At 42.0% G+C, this 23,778-nt stretch overlaps 1 protein-coding gene across 1 annotated transcript; it reads right to left on the bottom strand.

Moving 5' to 3' along the window:
• Positions 1-6,748: 6,748 nt before the first annotated feature.
• On the bottom strand, positions 6,749-7,699 carry LOC132009728 (olfactory receptor 1I1). Its single transcript, XM_059387757.1, has one exon. It carries the CDS (start codon positions 7,697-7,699, stop codon positions 6,749-6,751), a length of 951 nt encoding a protein of 316 aa, XP_059243740.1.
• Positions 7,700-23,778: the final 16,079 nt, after the last annotated feature.

The following is a 23,778-nucleotide window of genomic DNA, read 5'->3' as shown; positions in this document are numbered from 1 at the left end:
TATGGCGTCACTTGGCAGGCATTTATTGGGGCAGCTTTTCTGGGCCAGAGCCTCCCAGTGACCCTTGGCAAAGCCCAGCAGGCCACCCGTGGAGCTGAAGCCCAGGGGCAGCAGAGCCCCTAGTGCCCTTGCGGTGCCCTCCTTCCCTCAGCTGCAGGTCAGCTGGACTCTCCTGCTGGCCAGGCCCCTGCACACGCCCAGGACACCTTCAGCAACTGGCCACCAGGAGCCATGCCAAGAGCTGCCATGGTGTCCAGCTTGCAGGACCTCTAGTTGTCCCAGAGAAAGGGGAGGCAGTGTGGAGAGGGGTGACCAACCCATGGGCTGGGGCAAATAGCCCAGGGTGGGAAGGACCAGGCAGAGACCCCATGTCATTTCTTAGCTACTTCCTCCTCTCTCCGAGGTCTCTGGGTTTGACTTCCACAGAAACGTCTGGCCCTTGACTGGCTCTTGGGAGGAAGCCCCTAAACCTTTACAGTATCCTACTTGATAAGAATCTCTTTGTATACCTGGAGGCCAGGCTAACAATGCGATTTATAGTGAGGGCCTTCGGCCACGCTGTGTCAGGTTAACGTGTAGGAGCCAGACACTGAGTAACCAAGGTCAGCCACATGGGCAGTTGGCCATGTCTGTGTGGCTGTTATGGACAGAATTGTGTCTGCACCAAATTCATATGTTGAAGCCCTAACTGCTCCATTCCTCCCCCCAACCAAGTTCCTCAGAATGGCCTTTAAACCATGATTAAATCCAGTGAAGTCTTTAGGGTGGACCCCAATCTGATAGGACTTCTCTTCATAAGAGGCTATCTGGACACAGGATGTGTGCATGGAGGAGAGGTCATACGAGGGCATGGAAGATGGCCGTCTACCAGCAACGGAGAGAGGCCCGAGAAAGAACCAAGCCTGCTGATGCCTTGATCTCGGACTTCTGGCCTCTAGAACTGAGAAGTAAATTTCTCCTGTTTAAACCACCCCGTCTGTGGTGTTTTATTATGGCAGGAGTAGGAAACTAATACCGATGAAAACTCTGGACCACGGGACTCAAGGAGCTCCCCTGGCTGGCAGTAAACCATGTTTGTGGTTGAATGTCACTGCTGGGAGAATTACATGCTGTCCACATGCATCCACTGGGAGGGGACAACTGGCCCCCTGGTGGCTCGTCCCTTCTGGACCCTGGCCCTTGTGCTTTTTACCCTTGTTGGTTTTTAATCTCTATCCTTTCCCTGTAATAAACGGTGCATATAACAATTTTGCTGAGTTCTCTTGACTCCTAGTGAATCATTGAACCTGAGGGTGGCCTTGGAGACCTCTTCCTACACAGGTTCAAGGAGATAGGAATGACTCCCCAAATCCCTGGCAAGTGTCTATTTGGGAGTAGCAGCTTTCCCTCCAGGACCTCAGGCTGAAGCCTTACTGTATCCTTCCTCATCCCTTGCTGGAGGTGCCTTTCTTTCCTACCAGCTGATCCACCTTTTGCCTCCCAGAGTCCCACATGGGGCTGCAGCATGACCTTGGGCAAGTCACTCACCTGGGAGGTCACTCAGCATGCTGGAAGGAAGGGTCAGGTGTTTGGGTCACACTACACTGCATTGGAATACTTCCTCTGCCCTTATCTAGCATATGACATTGGGACAGTTACTTTACTTCTTTGAGTCTCCAAAATTGCTTTGAATTACCCAACAGAATCCCATGTATGGAGAAAAAGTGTTATTGTGCTCTAATATTGACCAGGGTCATTCTGCTCCTTCAGACTCAGATAGATGGGCTCAAGCCCCTTCCAACACCCTTGCTTGAGATGTTGGAGAATTACTAGATGTTTGTTTACTCATGGACTCCTGTTATTGCTGAATTAAATAGCTTCATGGTGAGCTTGCTCTTCCTCGTTTCTAGGATGGGGTGCATGGGCTTCTTGCCTTGATTTTGCCAGGGTTCCCGGTTGTGTGACAGATTTTAGTGAGGTTGGGGGAGTGGAGGGAGAGTTTACATTGCATACCACAGCAACTTAACCTTGACTGTTAGATGTCTCTGTTCCAACCCAGCCTACCTCCTAGAATCTTGTCATTGCATTGCCTCCCCATCCATTCCTTTGTTCATCCATTCATTTGTTCATTCATTCATTTGCTCAGTCAACAACTATATTTTGAGTGGCTGCTGTCTGGGTTTGGGGAAGATAAAGCCAGAAAACATGATTTCTCAGCTCTCAGCTCATAGTTAAGTGGGTGAAATAGACATTCACCAGAGAATCACACGAATGAATATAAAATCACTAATGTGATGAGAAAAATGAGGACTAGTGAATGTATTTGGGCACCTGATATAGCTGGGGTAGGGAGTGGGTGAGAGGCTTCCTTGAGGAAGTGGGATTTGCCTTGAAATCTCAAAGCTGAGGAGACATTAGCTATGCAAATGTCCTGTGGCTCCATCCATCCCTTCATTTTCTGGTCCTAGGATTCAGCCCATTTAACCTCTCACTGTTTGTTCCCTGTTGGTCTCTCTGTTTCTTGTCACTTCCATCCATGTGGACCAGGATTTGCAAAATAGAGCCTGTGGGCCAAATCTGGCTCTTGAACTATGACCTTCTTAAAAAATTTTTTTTAAATGGTTGGAAACCAATCAAAAGAAAACATTTCGTGAGCTACTTTTGATAACTTTGATAATTAAAACTTCAAACCTAGTGTCCATGAAGGGAGCCTTAGTGGTAACCATAGGATTAATGTGTCCAGTAATACATAATGTTAGAAAGCTCACACTGGATGGCAGATTCAAGACAGAATTTTCTGACTCTCAGATTAAGTAGTTTTTCCCCTGCGATCCTGGCGCCCAGCCAGCAGATACAGAAGGTGGAAACTTCCTCCTGATTTCCTATTTATGGGTGACAGTTGAAATATTTTGGTAGTTGAGATATTTGGGAACCCATGTGGGAGGATTTCTGGGGTGAGGAGAGAAAAGGAGTGAACATAGGCCAGTCACTAAAACCCAAAGAGCCAGATCCATTTTTGCAATATATTTTACTTTCTTTAAAAAAAAAAAAAAAAAAAAAAAAAGGAAGGCACATGCTCTATTTTGTCACTACAATTTGCAGGGAGAGAAGTACACGGAAGGTAGATAGACACTGAGAATCTTTCTGAATCATTTTGATGATGTCAACCCATTTTTTTTTTTTTTTTTTGCAAGAGAAAAAAAAAAAAAAGACTTTCATGACATGTAAAATGATATGAAATTCAAGTTTCAGTTTCTACTCTTTGATGTATTGTTTATGGTGACTTCCATGTTGGAACAGCAGAGATGAGTCATTATAACAAGCTGTATGATCTCTAATGCTGATAATTACTATCTGGCCGTTTATAGAAGGTTTCTGACCCCCAAGCCATGGGATGACTCATCAGCGGATTAATTCTGAAACCTGGGCCCTCCCTCCATCCCTGCTTAATGTCATTGTCCCCCTCTGCCCTGTGGACCAAGGCCCATGGTGACTGACCACCACTGTCCTCCACAGCCTCCCACACACCCCACTCCCCTCGCCGTGGCCTGGAGACACTTCTCTCCGCGTGTGATTTCGCTGAACAACCCAGGCTCTGTCCCACCACGGGAACTTTGCACATGCTGTCCCTCCCAGGGGATGATACACCTGAGTAGGGGAACTGGGGCAGTTTACAGCCAGGACAAATGCTTCTGAAAAAGAACAGCTTTATTTATTTTTTAATTAAAATTTAAAAAAAAAATTTAATTTTATTTTTTCAGTGTTCCAAGATTCATTGTTTATGCACCACATCCAGTGCTCCATGCGATACCTGCCCTCCTTAGTACCCACCACCAGGGCCACCCATCCCCTCACCCCCCTCCCTTCCAAAACCCTCAGTTTGCTTCTCAGAGTCCACAGTCTCTCATGGTTCTTCTCTCCCTCCGATTTCCACCGACTACTCACTTCTCTCCTTCATCCAATGTCCTCTGTGTTATTCCTTATAAAAGAGCCGCTTTAAATCCAAGTTGTGAAACAGCACTGTCGCCACCTGGTGGCCATATCCTCAAGTTGCAGCTGCAATTCTTCCAAAGCGTTTGGTGTCGTTCTTGGACTTTCCTCTCCAGAACCACGTCTATACCAGGGAACTGGAAAACGTCCGTGGAAAAATGCCCCAGATCCGGTTCTCCTGTATCTCTGAACTGAAGGCCTATTTGGATCCCACATCTCTATAACCCTCCTTTCCATCCTCGCCCTATCTCTGTGATCCCCAAACTTTAAGGCTCATATAAGCCCTATGGGTTGCTGTTAAAATTATGATTCAGGGGTTTGGGATGGTGTCTGAGTCTTCATTTCTAGCAAAATCCCTATGATGCTGATGCTTCTGGTTCATGGATCTACTTGAGTATCAGTTGCTACTTTTTCTATCAAAAAGGGGTCAATAAACTCCTTCTGCAGATAGCCAGACAGTAAATATTTTAGGCTTTGTGCACCCTAGAGTCTCTGTCAAGATTATTCAACTCTGCCCTGTAGTTTGAAAGCAGCCGTAGGTGATACATAAATTAATGGGCATAGGTGTGTTCCCATAAAACTTTGTGAGCACTACAATTAGAATTTTTTTTAAGAATTTTATTTATTTGACAGACAGATCACAAGTAGGCAGAGAAGCAGGCAGAGAGAGAGGAAGGGAAGCAGGCTCCCCGCTGAGCAGAGAGCCCGATGCGGGGCTCGATCCCAGGACCCTGGGATCATGACCTGAGCCGAAGGCAGAGGCTTTAACCCACTGAGCCACCCAGGCGCCCCAACAATTAGAATTTTATATAATTTTAATCTGTCATAGAATAGTCTTTCTTTCCCCCCAACTATTTAAAAATATAAAAAACATCCTCAGCTCACAGACCATACAAAAAAGGCTGTGGTTGGATTTCGCCCAAGGGTCATAGTTTACACATCCTTGCTCTAGGTGCCAACTTCTAGACAGTATCATGTAATGTTAAGATCTGGGCCTTTGGGATGGGTCCTGTGTTTGAACTTTGGCAGCTTCATTTTGCAAACCTCAGCTTCCTTACCTGTAAACTAAGAACTTTTATCACCTACCTTGTAGGGTTGTTGTTTCCAAAGGGCTAGCACTGTACCCAGCATTCAGTAAATCTCATTATTGTCATCACATTGAGACCCAGAAAATGAATCCATACAACTTAAATCCTTCATCTTTTCCTGCAGATGTAACCCAGACTTTTAACCAGACACGCAGTGAGTCATGGGCTTGAGGGGATGAATCGGGGTGTGGTCTTTGCATGATGCCTGGTCTTCCTAAACTCACTGTACTCATTTGATAGGACTGCCATAACAAAAGACTACAAACAGGATGAGAGATTTATTGTCCAATGGTTCTGGGGACCAGAAGTCAGAGATCAGGTATTAGCAGGGTTGGTTCCTTCTGGGAACTGTGAGGGAGGATCTGCTCCACGCTTCGGTCCTGGCTTCTGGTGGTTTGCTGGCACTCTCTGGCATTCCTTGGCTTGTAGAACCATCACCATCATCTCTGCCTCCATCTCCACATGGTCTTCTCCCTGTGTGTGCTTCTGTGTCCAAATTCTCCCTTTAGATAAGGTTGGCAATCATACTGCATCAGGACCCATCCTAACGACCTCATTTTAAATTGATTACCTCTGTAAAGACCCTATTTCCAGGTAAGGTCACATTCTCAGGTCCTGGGGGGTTAGACTTTGACACATCTTTTTTGGAGGACACAATTCACCTTCCAGCACTAACTTTCCATGCTTGCCAGCCCATCCTATCTGCTTGTTTCTGATTATGCCTGTAGAATTAGATTGGATTTGAAGTCAGGTGATGGACATCACAGGAAACACATGGACTCTGCAGCTTGTCCAGGGCTTGTGTCCTCAGACAAGAGGACTGTGTACTTCCTGCTCATGGCCACCTGGAGAGCCTGTTAAAAAGGCAGATTGCAGGGTTCAGCGCCAACCTGAATCACAATACCTGGGAGCCAGATGTCATTGTCTCTTAGGATCCAATGCATGGGAGGTGGGGGAGGTGCACATGAGAGGCCTGATTATGACAAAGATCCCCAAAGTCATGAGCACAAGAGGTGGCCACAAGGTCCTTTTGAGACAAGGCTGGTGGCTGTTGAAGCAAATAATAAGTGAGCTAATCTCAACAGATACTTTCACTTTCCTTCTCCATGTCACTTAGGAAGCTAATATGTATTGTCTTTATCAATATTAAAATGGTGTAGCCAGGGGTGCCTGGGTGGCTCAGTGGGTTAAGCCTCTGCCTTCAGCTAAAGTCACGATCTCAGGGTCCTGGGATCGAGCCCCGAATTGGGCTCTCTGCTCAATGGGGAGCCTGCTTCCCAGCCTCCCTCGCCTGTCTCTCTGCCTATTCGTGATATCTGTCTGTCAAATAAATAAATAAATAAATCTTTAAAAACAAATGGTGTAGCCAAAAAAAAAAATGGTGTAGCCAATTTTTGTTCAACTGTATTAACCAGGTAGCAATCCCATAAGCCCAATACCCCAGAGAGGACCAATTTAAGAGTTCTTTGAAGTCTTTTGATCTTCATGGGGAAAATGCACAACTCTCCCTTTGAGTTTCCAAAGGTTTTCATTTATTTTTGTGATACATTTACCACGTTGGGCCATAATGACACATGTCTATGCCCCACTCAATTCTGAATGCCCTGAGGGCAGGGATGGGATGTATCTCTGTGTTCCCACCACCCAACATTGGTTATGGAACAAGCTGAATGCCCAACAACTGTTCTACACTAAGATTGAGAAGAGACTGCTTTGCTGACGAGCTTCTTCAGGGCTGCCTTCATCTCCTTGTTCCTTAGGCTGTATATAAAAGGGTTCAGCATGGGGATGACCACCCCACACATCAGGGCAGCTGCCTTGTCCTTCTGGGAGGAGGCAGGAGATGTGGGTTGCAAGTACACGGCAAAGATGGTGCCATAGAACAGTGATACCACAGTGAGGTGTGAGCCACAAGTGGAGAAGGCTTTCCACTTGCCCTGAGCAGAAGGGATCTTGAAGACTGCCCAGAAAATGCAGGTGTAGGAGAGAAGGATGCACAAGAGGGGGCTGATGCCCATGATGATGCCAAAAGCAAAAATCACCAGCTCATTGGTGTGGGTATCAGAGCAGGAGAGCTTCAACAGGGGCATGAGATCACAGAAGAAGTGGGGGATTTTGGAGCCAGCACAGAAAGTCAGCTGAGCCATGAGGCAGGTGTGGACAAGTGACTGGAGATTGGTGATCAGCCATGGTCCCCCCAACAGCAACCCGCAAACACAAGGGCTCATGATGACTGAGTAGCGTAGAGGATAGACAATAGCCACGAAGCGGTCAATGGCCATCACAGCCAGGAGGAAGCTGTCCATGGTCCCAAACAGGTGGAAGGTGTACATCTGAGCAAGGCAGCCCACAAAGGAGATGGCCTGGTTCTGGGTCCAAAGGTTCACCAGCATCTTGGGGACAGTGGTGGAAGAAAAGAAGGTATCGACAAGGGACAGGTTGGAGAGGAAGAAGTACATGGGCGTGTGGAGGCGGACATCTGTGATGATGGCCAGGACGATGAGCAGGTTCCCAAAGATGGTGACCAGGTACACAGAAAGGAACAGCCCAAAGAGGAGAGTCTGATGCTCTGGCTTTTCTGTGAGTCCCAAAAGGAGGAATTCTGAGATTGTTGTTTCATTTTTTTGGTTTTTTGGTTCCATGGACAATCTGTGTCTACTGTAAAAGAAATAAAAGGGGAGAGGAAAGCAACGTAAAACTGGGAGTCAGAAATGGAGTTCCTGTCCTGGCTCCCCATCGGGATTGAAGTTCTGTGAAGATCCATGGGTTTCTGTTTCTCTCCAACAAACCCATCCATGCCTGAGATAGTTAGCATCTCAAAAACTGAACTCATGTATTTAGAGAGAACTTAGACATTTGCCCATAAACACCTTTGTGTTTTTAGTGGAGTAACGCTTTGTAGAAAACAAAATTAAGCTGGATCAAACCTAAACTGAAACCCAGTACAGGGAGAGGGAATCTTATCAGCCTCTTTTATTCCTTGTCTTCCTTTCCCTTTATCCTCTCTTTCCTCCCCTCCTTCCATTTCATCCTTCCTTCACATGATACAATTTTTGCATCCGTTTCAGGTTAATGACCAAGAATACAAGGACAGATAGCACTGCTCCACTGTTTCCAGTGATGGCCAAATTTATTTGGGGGCATTTATGATCTTCTACCACGTCATCACTGTAGTAAACCCACTTTCATCCTTTGTGAGACAGCACCCAGTATATGTTTGGGAAGACACAGAGACCATGACCACGGATGAACCCAGAAAGCTGGGTAAATGGAGATTTTAAAGAAAACTTTCATGGTAAAAAAAGAATATCTGGAGGTTTAAAGCTAATGGTCTTTTGGAAGTATATTTTGTCATTAGTTGTAGTTTTGCAGGACAAAAAAATTTTTATACTTTCTTATGTTCTAGAGAGGCTGTCACTAGCCGTTGGAATACTTTTGTACCCTCAGGAAAATATACATTGTTATAGAATGGCAAACAGCATTTAAGAAGTTTATTCAAAAGAAAACTCCCAGACATAGTCCAGATGGTTCAAAAATAAGCTGGTTTCTTAAAAATGACAACAATGTCCCCAAATCCCTGTTTGATGGAAAGCAAAGTGTGCCATGTGCTTACTCCTGTAGGAACTATGATGACAAGAAAAGTGAGTTTATAATATGAACGGATATGAAAACAGTGACCAATGTGAGACCAACATTTAAAGAAATGCCCACATGTAGGCATGTTGTGATAATATTCTCATTCACCCATTTAACACTGGTATGGCCCTGGTTTTATTTTCCCATGTATTTAGAAGGGAATTGGGAGTTCATCCTAGACCATTGTAATCTGTAGTATCAGAGATGACTTTTGAGTTAATCTCTGCTTTGGCTTCAGCTGTTTGGGACTTAGGAGAAACTTCATGCTAAAAACCCCAAGAAAGCATGTGTTTATCCCATCCACACGAGACCACCAAAGCCTGGTTGCATTTGCCTTTCCAAGTCTCCACCTCCTGGTATGCACAGAGACACTTCCTTTCACTTGATGAACATTTACAGAGAGTGTGTTAGGGGTCACATAGTTCTCTTATGATACATGGATGATATAGGTAAAGCCCAGCATGGCACGACTCACCACATTTTTTTTTTTTTAAGTTCAGATGCATTTTTCCCCATTTTATTTCTTTTCAGTGTTCCAAAATTCATTGTTTATGTGCTATACCCAGTGGTCCATGCAATACATGCCCTCCATAACACCCACCACCAGGCTCTCCCAACCCCCTACCCCACCTCCCGTCCAAAACCCTGTTTGTTCTCAGAGTCCATAGTCTCTCATGGTTTGTGTCCCCCTCCACTTTCCCCATCTCACTTCTCCTCTTCATCTGCCAATGTCCTCCATGTTATTCCTTATGCTTCACAAGTAAGTGAAACCATATTTTTATAAAATCTCAATATTGACTCTTTTCAGCAAAGAGAGGATCTTCTTTAACTCATTGCTTAACTGGTTGGGTCCCCATGGCTTAAAAGCAATTATGGACAAGAACACAACAGAGGCATTTTGTGATCGTATCTGTAGAGTGTTGAGTCTTTCTTTTCTTCTCCTTCTCCTTCTCCTTCTCCTTCTCCTTCTCCTTCTCCTTCTCCTTCTCCTTCTCCTCCTCCTTCTCCTCCTCCTCCTCCTCCTCCTCCTCCTCCTCCTCCTCCTCCTCCTCCTTCTTCTTCTTCTTCTTCTTCTTCTTCTTCTTCATCTTCTTCATCTTCTTCCCTTCCTCTTCTTTCTCCTCCTCCTTCTTCTCCTTCCTCCTCTTCCTCTTCTTTTTTAAAGATTTATTTATTTCAGAGAGAGACAGAGAGGGAGAGAGCAAGAGCGAAAGGAAGGAGGCACTAAAGGAGACAGAGAAACTCAAGCAGATTCTGTGTTGAGCGCAGAGCCTGAATCGGGTCTTGATCTTAAGACCCATGAGGTCATGACCTGAGCCAAAACCAAGATTTGGCCATTAACGGACAGTACCACCCAGGTGTGTGGAGTGTTGAGCCTTCCTAGGAATCACAACTTCTTTATGCGCAGTGGGAGATGATGTTGGCCACACCCGACAATGAGGAGTCAGGCTGGAAGCGATGCTAGGGGCCCTCAGCTTGCACCTGCACCATAGCCCGTCTGGACAGATTTATTTTTGCTCTCTCACATGTCATTGCTTCTCTGAGTGCATTTCATGAGGAGCAGCATTTCAAAGCTAAACTCTGCTGTCAACACTTGCTAGGAAAACTGTTCAGTCCCAAGCATCTAACATTATTGCCACTTTCTGATGGCGCATGGGAGAAGAATGAGGCTGTAAGAGAGCTGTAAGTCAGCTGCAAGGAAGAGGGAGTAGGGATCGACAGTAGAAAAGACTGTTGCCCTGAACAACTTCTCAGTTCCGTGTTTCTTAGGTACAGACAGGAATCAACAGAGGAGCCAAAGAAGGCTACACATTAATCATATGCCTTATAGATAAACAAGAAGGAAGGCAAAGTATATCTGGTCAAGCAATATAAGTTTATAGTTGAGCAAGCACATTCAAAGGGATCATCTAATTAGCCACAGGTGCTCTCTGGAGAAGGAGATAATGGAAAAATGAAGCAGGTGACCTTCCACCCTGAGCAGGCCGGCCATCTTCAGAGGCCTGTTGCCAGTACATGTTTTTCTTAAGACTGTATATAAGCATGCTTAGTAACTAGTATAATTCCTTTAAGTTATATTTTAAGGAATACATTGTTCTGAGGGACAGTTGCAATTATCTTCCCTCTGCCCATCGAGGAATGCTAGTCTCCAGAAAGATTTACGGTGAGCTGAAAGGGGGCAGGATGTACATGGGAGAACACAGTAGGTGGACAGGTGTGTATAAGAGAGGTGACAGGTGATTCTGAGGTGTTGTGAGAACAAGGGGAGGGATGCAGATATCTGCCAGGAACCTTGGAGGTGGAAGAGGTGTCGAAAGGGGGTTTTCAGGAAGGGAAGCAGTGTAATTTCCTCTTTGCTGACCTCAAGAGATCTCTTGATCTCTTGATCAAACCTCTTACTACTTACCACAATTTTTCAGAGGTCTCTTTGAGACTTTGTAAGGTAATGCTCAGGTTCTCTGGGCTGCACATGTAACCGAGAGTCCCTTCCTGGCAATACATTTGCAGCTGTCCTTGGTTGTTGAGATGAAGTCCTTGGTTGCACTAGAGTGGTAGTCCTCAACATTGATCTGCATCAGTGTCTCCCAGAGGGCTGGAGCTGTGCCCTGGAGTGTCTGTGCTGGGGCTTGAGAATCAGCACTTCTAGGAAGTTCCTAGGGATGCTGCTGCTGCTAGCCCGGGGACCACATCTGGAGAACCGCCACCCACAGTGGAGAGAGCTGTTTTTCAATCTCTCCCATGTGTGCGGGTGTCCCTCAATTGCAGACCCTAACCATTCTTTCTTCTCATGACCTGCTACAGAGGTGTGTCCCCTGTGACCTCTATCCACTCAGAGGGTATAGAATTGGTCTCAGACACTTCTCTTTCTTAGGGTATCCAGAAAAAGAAGGATTTCCTCTTTCTCAGTCCCATCCAGCTCATTTCCCTTCCCCATCCTTCACTCACTTACCAGGATGGTGTCACCAAAAAGATGGTCCTGGCAAACCTCCTCCTCCACTGACTTCCAGGGGATCCTGAGGTCAGTGCTAAGCCTTCAGGAAGGACAGAGGGAGACCATTCAAGTTGTGATGGCTGGGGAAAAATTGATGTCTGGGGTGGGGGGAATGATGTGTTGGCCCCGTCCTGGGGCAGGTGAGCAGGGGGCCAGGGATGCAGTAGGATATTTACAGTTTGGGGACTCTTGGGGACTCTATCCCCATGGCTCCTTGTTAAGAAGGAAAATGCTAGTTGCTTTGTTTCCAGAAACATGTGGCTTATTCCCTGGGGTATGTGCACTCTCAGATGATGGAGAGGTGAGGAGATGGAAAAGTCACCAGGGATTCATTCTCACTGAACACCCCTCAAAATCCTCTCCTAACCATGAGAGACTATGGATTCTGAAAAACAATCTGAGGGGTTTGAAGTGGCGGGGGAGTGGGAAGATGGGGGAACCAGGTGGTGGGTATTAGAGAGGGCACGGATTGCATGGAGCATTGGGTGTGGTGCAAAAATAATGAATACTGTTATGCTGAAAATAAACAAAAAATTAGTTAAAAAAAATCCTCTCCTAACCCAGACTGAGCCTCATAGCAGTTCCTAGACAGGAAGGTCTGGTGGTCCAAACCCTCCACAGGGCACTCAGATGCCTGAATCATTGTCCTTTAATTCATTCCATTGTGATGGGAATTCTACAAGGAAGAGAATTTATGCAGTCTGGTTTGCCAAGGAAAGCTTCTAGAAAGTTAGAAAAGTCAGTCAGGTCAAATGAATGACTTTATCAAACACTTCCTGTCATGTTCCATAGGTCAGATGCTGTGCTTGACGTTGGGGCTTTGAACCACCAACTTGTTAAAAACGCCTTCCTGTCAGCCACATGCAGGGCTCAGCATTCATTAACCCTACCAAGTGCACTTTGCATGGGGATTAGGGAATCTCTGTTCTACTCTTCCATCAACAACATTGGTGAGCCTTTGTTGGGGTGCTCACATCATGACCCCAATTTCTGCTCCCCTTTCTCCTGGAACCCTTTTATTTTTACCCTTTCTTCCATTGGCTTTCTGTTGTATTTAAAAATTTCTTTTAAAATGTGTACAGTCTAGGTCCCCATCCCTCTAGTTCTGAACAAGTCACCTCAATGGATTGCCCCTATTAATGATTTCTTTTTTTTTTTTAAAGACTTTGTTTATTTATTTGACAGAGATCACAAGTAGGCAGAGAGACAGGCCAAGAGAGAGAGGAGGAAGCAGGCTCCACGCCACGCAGAGAGCCCTATGTGGGACTCCCTCCCAGGACCCTGAGATCATAACCTGAGCCGAAGGCAGAGGCTTAACCCATTGTGCCACCCAGGGGCTCCCTATTAATGATTTCTTATGTAACCTTCCAGAGTTTCTTTACACACACACACGCACACTCACCCTCTCTCTCTTTCTCTCTCTTACCTCTTTTTGTACATAAAAGTAGCATATTATAATACTGTTCTGAATCTTGCATTTTTTACTTACTTAGTTTTTTTTTTAGTGTTTTTAAAAATTAAGTTCAGAGGTAAAATTAAGTGATTCATCAGTGTAGAAAACACACAGTACTTATCTCCTCCCCCTTACTTAATTTATTTTGGTGGTATTTTCATATCCTTAATTTTTCTACAGCTCTTTATTTCCCATCAAATAGATGGTGCCACAGTCTATGTCATCAGTTTCTTTTGATGAATGTTTCCAGTCTTTGCTAAAATGAATACTCTGTACATGTATTATTTCACACTATAGCTTTGTCATGTCCAAGTTATTATTATACTTGTCCATGTATACATGGACATTATACATGGACATGTGTCCATGACACATGTCCTTGTATAATTATAATATAATATAATATAATATAATGGAATCACACATTGTGTAGGCTTTTGATAAAGCTTGGCTTTTTACACTTAGTGTAATCTTGATAGACAACCAACTTGTTGCACATAGCAGTCGTTCCTTCCTTTTTATGACAAGTAGTATCCATAGTATAGACCAACTGTAATGTGTTTTCCAGTCATTCACTGAAGGTTGTCTCCAATCTGGCTATTACAAATAAAGCTGTTATGAACATTCATGTGCATATTTTTAGTGGACATACATTTTCATGTCTCTGAGAGTATGAGTGCTGGGTTTATAAGTGTATATTTAAATTTTTAAGAAACTATAGGTATGAATATATATTTTATATACACATATATTTGTAAGAAACTAGATATAAAACTGTATATATTGGGGCCCCTGGATGGCTCAGTGGATTAAGCCTCTGCCTTTGGCTCAGGTCATGATCTCAGGGTCCTGGGATCGAGTCCTATATTGGGCTCTCTGCTCAGTGGGGAGCCTGCTTCCTCCTCTCTCTGCGTGCCTCTCTGCCTACTTGTGATCTCTCTCTCTCTGCCAAATAAATAAAATCTTTAAAAAACTGTATATATTTTATCAATCATTTATCACCTATCTATAATCTATTTATCTATCATCTCTCTATATCAACCATCTATCTAGTACCCTTAAACCCCTTTATGACTCCACCTTCTTATTCATCTCTTCTCTTCAAAGATAACCACTTTCTTGATTTCTACTACCTTAGATTAATGTGCTTTTTCTTTCCTTTTTTTTTTTTAAAGATTTTATTTATTTATTTGACAGACAGAGATCACAAGTAGGCAGAGAGGCAGGCAGAGGAAGAGAGAAAGGGAAGCAGGCTCCTTGTGGAGCAGAGAGCCCGATGCGGGGCTCGATCCCAGGATGCTGAGATCATGACCTGAGCTGAAGGCAGCGGCTTAACCCACTGAGCCACCCAGGCGCCCCTAATGTGCTTTTTCTTGAACATTATTTAAACACAGTCATGTATACTTTTTTTTCATGTTGCCTATTACTTAACATTATACTTGTGAGAGTCATTACAGTTGCTGTGTATAAGACAAGTATAACTTGGTTAAGATATTTTGAATTGAGTTTTTCTTGGAAAGGATCCCCAAAATTGATATCCAGTGTTTGAGTGAGCATGATAAACAAAATACTCCAAAGACCTAAGAATCTACTTCATAGGTGCTCAGTAAACATTCTCTGTGAGAGCTTGGCTCAGTCAGTTGGAAGAGGTAGAGCTCAGTCTCTTGGGTTTATTTCCATGCTACTAGGCACCCTCTCCTGTATATGCCTGCTGGTCTCTGGGAAGGCTGGGAGGCAGAAAAGTGTAGTGGTTAAACTCAGACAAGACGTAGCTCTGCCACTTACTGGATGTGAGATCCTTGGGAAGTATTAAATACAACCGAACCTTTCTTTCCTCACCTGAGGTATGAGGATGATACTTACTCACTTCGCAGGCAGGTTGTGAAGTTTGTATGGCACAATGTATGTAAAGTGCTTAGGGCAGCTATTGCATTCAATCAGCACTCAATGAAAGTGCCTGTGGTTATTGCACTGTAGCTCCTTGGTGGTTTCTAGAGCTCAGAAGGCTTGCTTGTATTTCCAGCACCCGACATGTTGGCCCAGATCTCAAATGACAGTGTTGCATTTTCAAAGTCATAGCCCTTAATCAGATCTAGCCAAGAAGGAGTAAAGTCTAACTGAGGTAAAGAGGAAGAGAAAGGCTATTCTGATCAGTTTGACTGATTATGGCCAGGTATATAGTCAATGAACCACGAGAGACTATGGACTCCAAGAAACACACTGGGGGTTTTAGGGGGGAGGAGAGTGGGGGGATGGGTGAGCCGGGCAATGGGTGTTAAGGAGGGCGTGTATTGCATGGAGCACTGGGTGTTAGTGTGAAAACAATGGATCATGTAACACTACATCAGAAACTAATGCACTGTATGCTAACAACACAATAAAAAAAGACAACTTAAGAATAACATAAAAAAATGTCAGATGATATTCTGTCATATGGGTAGCAGTTTGCTTTTAAGTAATAAAAGAAAAGAATTATCTTAAAGGAAAGTAGAACACAATAATAGTACAGAGGTATGTAGGTTGGGGGTGAAGGTAGTAGCATGCCAAGACCATCACATCTTCCCATGATTCTCACTTGCTCTTCCTTTAAATAAATCTCTGCTCAGATACCATTTCCCTGATCACACCCATCTGCGCATGGTGTTTCCTTCTGGGGAAATGAAAATATTTTGGAACTAGATATAGGTGACGATTGCACAACATTGTGAATGTACTTGATGCTCTTGAATGGTACACTTTGACATGGTTAAAGTTGTACATTTTAGGTTATGTGTATTTTACCCCAGTAAAAAAGCATCTTTCCTGCATCATTGTTGAACCCCTTACAATGCCTTTTCTCCCTCCATTGCACACAGAGCTACCCATTATGCTCTTGTTCATCGGCAGTCTCCCCACCAGAATCCATAACATCAGGGTCTTTGTCAACCACACTATTTCCAATACCTAGAATAGTCTTTGACATTTGATAGGGGCTTGATAATCTTTTTTTTTTTTTAACTGTTTGTGTAACATCCTTTTTCAAGTTTTTTTTTTAAATTAAATTTAATTTTTTTTCAGTGTTCTGAAATTCATTGTTTATGCACCACACCTAGTGCTCCATGCAATAGTGCCCTTCTTAGGGGCTTGATAAATTATTTTAATGCAGTGACTGAGTGAACATATGGAAGATAAAAGTGCTTACACCTTTGACTTAGCAGTTCCGCCCCTAGGGAAATGTCTGCACATGTGCACAAAGAGGCATAGACCAGGATACTGGTCATGGTATTGAAAGATTTTGTGGAAATTAAAAAAAAAAGATTTTATTTATTTATTTGACAGAGCATAAATAGGCAGAGAGGCAGGCAGAGAGAGAGGGGGGGAAGCAGGCTCCCTGCTGAGCAGAGAGTCCGTGGGGATCGATCCCAGGGCCCTGAAATCATGACCTGAGCTGAAAGCAGAGCCTTAACCCACTGAGCTACCCAGGAGCCCCAAGACTTTGTAAAATTTACATTGGTGGTACATTGAGATGACTTTTGGTCATCTTGAACATTTAAAATTTTATTGTATGTGTGTATTTTTTATTAAGATGTAAATGACAGATAACATTTTGTAAGATAGGCAATGTGTTGGTTTGATACATTTATATATTGCAATATGATTATCACCATAATATTAGCTAACACCCTTATCATATTGCATAATTATAATTTCTTTTTCTGTCGTGAGAACATTTACGATCTAGCTTTTTAAATTTAAATTCACTTAGCCGGGCACCTGGATGGCTCAGTGGGTTAAAGCCTCTGCCTTCGGCTTAGGTCATGATCCCAGGGTCCTGGGATCGAGCCCCACATTGGGCTCTCTGCTTAGTGGGGAGCCTGCTTCCTCCTCTCTCTCTCTGCCTGCCTCTCTGCCTACTTGTGATCTGTCTGTCAAATAAATAAATAAAAATCTTAAAAAAAAATAAATTCCCCAGCAAGCTCTGCCCCTCCCCACACCTGAAATAAATAAATGAAATCTTATTAAAAATACTTAGAAAAACAAAAACCTGGTGAATTATAGAAGCCCAAAGCCATATGTAAGTTGCAGACACATAGACATTGCAACAACCATTGGGCAAAAATGGGAGGCTGAGTCCCAGGTTTCTATATTCTAGGAATTCATGAAAATATTTCTTGAGGTGGGCCATCTGCTCTATTGATGTGGTTTTCAAGAAATACTCAGAAAAATGACATTATAAAACCGAAGAAGATTTTTAAAAAAGCATGTCTGCTCAGGTAGTGAACGCAGTGTAAACCCCAACATTACAGAAACAAAGAAATTTCCCTTGTTCGTCAAATCACAGCAAGGTGATGCTTAACTGAATACTTACTTACATGTTGAACTTAATACTGAAGATACATTGTAAATAGTCACTTGTCCAGGGGAAGTAGCCAGGAAAGTATTAAATATTGCTGTTATATTTGTTTTAATTGCCTTTGTGTTTATAGGAAGAGTAATACTATTTAAAAAAAAACTGGAAATTTTCTCTTTTCATTTTGAAAAGTTGGAAACAACTTCATTAAAAGAAATGAAATATCTGGAATCTAAAAAAAAATTCACTTAGCCAACATTTAATACATCATTAGCAACTTTCAAGTATATAATATAGTACTGTTGACTATAGTCACTGTTATGTATTAAATTTCCAGAATTTATTTATCTCCTACTTGCAGGTTTCTATCCTTTTTTTAAAAAAGATTTCATTTATTTCTTTGATACACAGAGATTACAAGTAGTCGGAGAGGCAGGCAGAGAGAGAGGAGGAAGCAGGTTCTCTGCTGAGCAGAGAGCCCGATGTGGGGCTCGATTCCAGGACCCTGAGACTATGACCTGAGCAGAAGGCAGAGGCTTTAACCCACTGAGCCACCCAGGATAAAGGTTTGTATCCTTTAAAACATCTCCCCAACTCCCCACTCCCACTGGTAACCACCCATTCCACTCTCTCTGAGTTCAGCTTTTTTAGATTCTACATATAAGTGATATCATATACTACTTGTCTTTCTTTGCTTGACTTATCTCACTTAGCCTAATACCCTCAAGGTGTATCTATTTTGTCACAAATGGCAGAATTTCCTTTGTTATGGTTGAATAATATTTTAACGCTTATCTCCAATTTATGGCAAAGGATACTACTTTCCACTTATCATAATAGGTAACTGTTTCCTAAATAACTGTAGTAATATATAATTCACACACCATAAACTCACCCTTTGAAAGTATAGGATTCAGTGATCTTTGGTGTATTCAAATTCTAGAACTTGTTCAGCAGCCCAAAATGAAACTGCATACCCATTAAGCTGTCAGTCCCATTTCTTCCTCCCCCAGCCCCTGGGACCACTAATCTGTTTTCTTTTGCTATGATTTGCCTATTCTGGTAATTTCATAGAAATCAAATCATATAATAAGGGCTTTTCCCACTTGGCATAACATTTCAAAGTTCTGTAGCCAAAATCAGTCCTTTGTCCCTTTTAATAACAAATAGTATTGTGTGGATAGTTATTCCCTTTAAATAAAAAAATGAATCCTTTAAAAAATCACTGAAATGGGCGCCTGGGTGGCTCAGTGGATTAAGCCGCTGCCTTCGGCTCAGGTCATGATCTCAGGGTCCTGGGATCGAGCCCCGCATCGGGCTCTTTGCTCAGCAGGAGCCTGCTTCTCTCTCTCTCTCTCTGCCTGACTCTCCGCCTACTTGTGATCTCTCTCTCTGTCAAATAAATAAATAAATAAAATCTTTAAAAAAAAAAAATCACTGAAATAATGAAGGCAGGGATATGTACATATGGGATGAAGGTAGAATGCAAAAGACCAAAGTTTGGGAAACTGGAAAATAGGAAACCCATTTGGATATATGCATAATTGATGTAAACTACATGGGTGCGTCTTCTGGGTGTGCAAATATTCTTTAATTCTGTGGTTTGGAAGGGAGGATTATTTTTTCAGTCTTCCCACCAGCTCTGGCTTCACCCTATTCTGTAGAATAATCAGTGGGAACATGTTGGGTGTAGTCAGGAAATGCTCAGTATCTGTTCCTTAGTTTCTTCCGTCACAGTAAATCTGTCTAAAGGAGTAGATGTGTTGCCTTTGTTAAAGAGTTTAACCCATCTGGGATGGTGTAGAGTGGCTGGATGATAATTCATCTTGACACGATAATGTTCTAACCCCAAGCACCAGGATCAAAAATTTAAATTCTTCTCCAGCTCAGCACAATGTCAAAATTCAACATGACTGAACAAAAATGGAAACAAAACCAAAAAACAAAAACCAACCAACCAAACAAAAACCCTGAAACCATATTCAGAAGAGGGGATCAGATGACTAAACTTACTATGGTCATTATTTTCACAATGCATGTAAGTCAAGAAATTATGCTGGATGCTTAAATTTATGTAGTGCTGGATATTAATAATATCTCAATAAAACTGGAAAAATGAAATGTTAAAATGCTGAAAAAATAAGCATTCCAGAAATATTAAGCATTACACAAAAATTTTATGATTTGCCAATCTTTTATCATGCCTTGAAATTGCATTGTATTCTAATAGCAACGTATTAAAACTGATGAAATGATTTACATAGATTAGAAACCATTGGTCTACTCCCCCTACTTTATATTCATTGATGATTATTACATTCTTTAGCAATCATGGTTAAGTCAGGGAAAAAAAAACTATGCCAGTTAAAATTTTTGTTTGTTTTTAATAAACTCTTTGTTTTGGAATCCTTTAGATTTACTGAAAAGTTAAAAAAATAATATAGAGAGTTTATGTTCTAATTTCTTTAATATTAGTATCTTATGTAACCTGAGTGCATTTGTTAAAACTAACATTGCCACAGTACTACTGACTCTTATTCAGAGTTCACCAATTTACGCACAAATGTCCTTTCTCTGTTCCAGGATCCAAAACAGGATATCACATTGTTCTTATGATCTTGTTTGCTTAGTCTCCTTCAATCTATGACAATTTCTCTGTCTTGTCATGTCTTTCGTGACCTTGATAGTTTTAAAGAGCATCATTGGTCAGATATTTTGTGAGATATCCCTTATTTTAGGTTTGTCTGATGTTTTCTCATCGTTAGCATAGTATTATGGAATTGGGGTTGAAAACACCCCATTTATTTATTTTTTAAAAACGAGACTCAGGAGTTTATTTAGATTTGACCAGTTTTCCAATAGTGTCCTCCTTCTGGTCCAAGCACCAACATAGGGTACCACATGGTTTTTAATTGTCATCTCTCTCCACTCTGCTTTAGTTTGTGATAGTTTTTCAGTCTTTCCTTGTTTTTCATGACCTTGACAGTCCTGAGGAAGACTGGTTGGGCAGCATGTGGGATGTCAACTGATCTGAATTTGTCTGATATTTTCCCCATGATTAGGTTGGGATTATGGACCTTTGGAAAAAATGCCCTAGAGGTGAGGTGCCCCTTTTATCATATCATTTCAGAAGGTACACGAAATCCACATGAACATCTCTTTCACTTGGTTAGTTTTCTTCACTGCAAAGTACTCAAGTTTATTTTTTTAATTTAAATGCAATTAGCCAACATATCATACGTTGTTAGTTTCTGATGTAGTAGTGATCAATGATTCATCAGTTGCATATAACACCCAGTGCTCATCGCTATTTTTAAAACAGCTTTATTGAGATATAATTCACATACCATACAATTTACCATGTAAAGTGTTACAATTCATTGCTTTTAGGTATGATACCTTTTTAATTTTTAAAAAATTGTTGTAAAATATATATAACACAAAATTTGTCTTTTTGACTAGTTTTCAGTGTACAATTCAGTGAGATGAATTACATTCATGATGTATAACCAACATCACTATTTCCCCGAACAGAAAGTATGTAATCATCAAATAATAGACCCTCATTCTCCTCTGCCTCCAGCCCCTGACAACCTCTAATCTACATTCCATCTCTTTTTTAAAATTAATTTTTATCTTCTTTTATTATTTATTATTATTTTTAAATTTAAAATAAATTAGCATATAGTTTCAGAGGTAGACTTTAGTGATTCATCAGTTTCATAGAACACTCAATGTTCATTATTATTTTTATTTTTTTAAGTAGGCTCCACACCCAACATGGAGGCCAACATGGGCCTTGAACTCACAACCCTGAGATCAAAACCTGAGCTGAGATCGAGAGAGGGATGCTTAACTGATTGAGCCACCTTGGCATCTCTAATCTACATCCCATCTCTGTGAATATACCTTCTTAGGGTACTGCATGGAAGAGGAATTATATAATGTTGGTCCTTTTGTGTAATGGCTTATTTCATTTAGCATAATGTTTTCAAGGTTTATCCATGTATAGAAACACTCAAGGTATTTTAACAGAAAGAATTGAATATGGGAATTAGTTAAATAGGTAATGGAGGACAGAAAAGGCAATCTAATACTAGAGTTAAAACAGAGAGACATCCTATGGGAATCAGTTGGTCAACATAGCTTGGGAAACAAAAGGAAGAGCTGAACTTATCAGATCCCAGAGGCTTAGAGGAGGGAGAGATGAGTATCATGGGAGTATCATGGGATCTGGTACCAATAGATAGTTCTGAGGAGGGCTTGGTAATCAGCTGTTGCTGGTACACATGAGGGGGCCATGATGATGCTGGTTCTGCCTATGGGGCAAAGAAGTTAGAAACTTTTTCGATGTGATATTGCTGGCCACCAAAACCAGAAGATTCAACCCATGCATTGCTCCTCCTTCTCCCTATCTTCCTCTTAATATCTCATGCTGTCAGAACATAACAGGAAACCAGATGGACATAAGGAGCTTGACTTGAGGCCATGGGTGTGGGCTATGGGCAAGGAAGTATAGCAGGATGGTGATTGGTTTAGTTAATTGACCAAAATGAGGGTGACCTCATTTTCTATAATTGATCATATGTAAGAACAACTTCATAAACAGCTGACATGTTTTATCTTCCAAATAACCTAGTCAATCAGAATGAAGGCAGACCAGTTTGTATTCCAAATTTGGGAGGATAGACATCCCATCACGTTTCTCATGTCTTATGTTGAACTGAAGGCCTTTGAAATGACTTAGGTCATTAGTTCCTTGTGCTTCCCTTGTTAGTGGATATACTTTTTAAAAAAATTAAGATTTTTTTCCAGCTTTATTGAGATACAGTTAACATATAACACTGTGTAAGTTTAAGGTATACAACAACACAACAATTTGATATATGTGTGTGTTGTGAGATGATTAAGAGAATAAATTTTTCATATGATGCAATGTATTCATATATATAGGAAGTGGATTTGTTTTTATCTCATGGCTTCTGTGAACTTCGTATTTGGCTTCTAGGAACCTCAAAGCATCTTTCATTATAATGTCACTTTTAAACTGAACCCTCCACTTTAGACCTTTGACCTTGTCTGGTGTATCAGTCAGATTAGGTTAGATTATGCCACAGTAACAAATGATCCCTGAAGCAGATTGGCTTATTTTATTTATATATTTATTATTTTATTATTTTTATTTTTTTACATTTAATTTAATTTTTTCAGTGTTCCAAGATTCATTGTTTATGCACCACACCCAGTGCTCCATGCAATATGTGTCCTCCTTAAGACTCACCAGCAGGCTCACCCATCCCCCTGTCCCCTCACCTCTAAAATCCTCAGTTTGTTTCTTGAAGTCCACAGTCTCTCATGTTTTGTCTCCCCCTCCAGTTTCCCCCAACTCACTTCTCTCCATCTCCCCATGTCTTCCGTGTTATTCCTTATGTTCCACAAGTAAGTTAAACCATATGATAATTGACTTTCTCTGCTTGAGTTATTTCACTCAACATAATCTCCTCCGGTCCTGTCTATGTTGATACAAAAGTTGGGTATTCATCCTTTCTGATGATTGTGTAATATTCTATTGTATATGTGGACCGCATCTCCTTTATCCGTTCATATGTTGAAGGGTATCTTGGCTCTTTCCACAGTTTGGCGATTGTGGCCATTGCTGTTATGAACATTGGGATACATATGGCTCTTCTTTTCACTACATCTGTATCTTTGGGGTGAATACCCAGTAGTGCAATTGTAGGGTCACAGGATAGCTTTATTTTTAATTTTTTTAGGAATCTCCACCCTGTTTTCCAAAGTGGCTGCACAAACTTGGATTCCCACCAAGAGTGCAAGAGGGTTCCTCTTTCTCCACATTCTCTCCAACATTTGCTGTTTCCTGTTATTTTTGGCTTGTTAATTTTGGCCATAATTAACTGGTGTAAGATGATATCTCAGTGTGGTTTTTTTTTAAGATTTTATTTATTTATTTGACAGAGATCACAAGTAGGCAGAGAGGCAGGGAGAGAGAGAGAGAGAGGAGGAAGCAGGTTCCCTGCTGAGCAGAGAGCCTGATGCAGGGCTCGATCCCAGGACCCTGGGATCATGACCTGAGCCAGAAGCAGAGGCTTTAACCCACTGAGCCACCGAGGCGCCCTCAATGTGTTTTTTTTTTTTTAATTTTTTTATTTTTTATAAACATATATTTTTATCCCCAGGGTTACAGGTCTGTGAATCACCAGGTTTACACACTTCACAGCACTCACCAAAGCACATACCCTCCCCAATGTCCATAATCCCACCCCCTTCTCCCAAACCCCCTCCCCCCCGG

This window comes from Mustela nigripes, chromosome 2, assembly GCF_022355385.1.
Source record: "Mustela nigripes isolate SB6536 chromosome 2, MUSNIG.SB6536, whole genome shotgun sequence".
Taxonomy (NCBI): domain Eukaryota; kingdom Metazoa; phylum Chordata; class Mammalia; order Carnivora; family Mustelidae; genus Mustela; species Mustela nigripes.
This window is presented reverse-complemented; position numbering and strand designations above follow the sequence as displayed.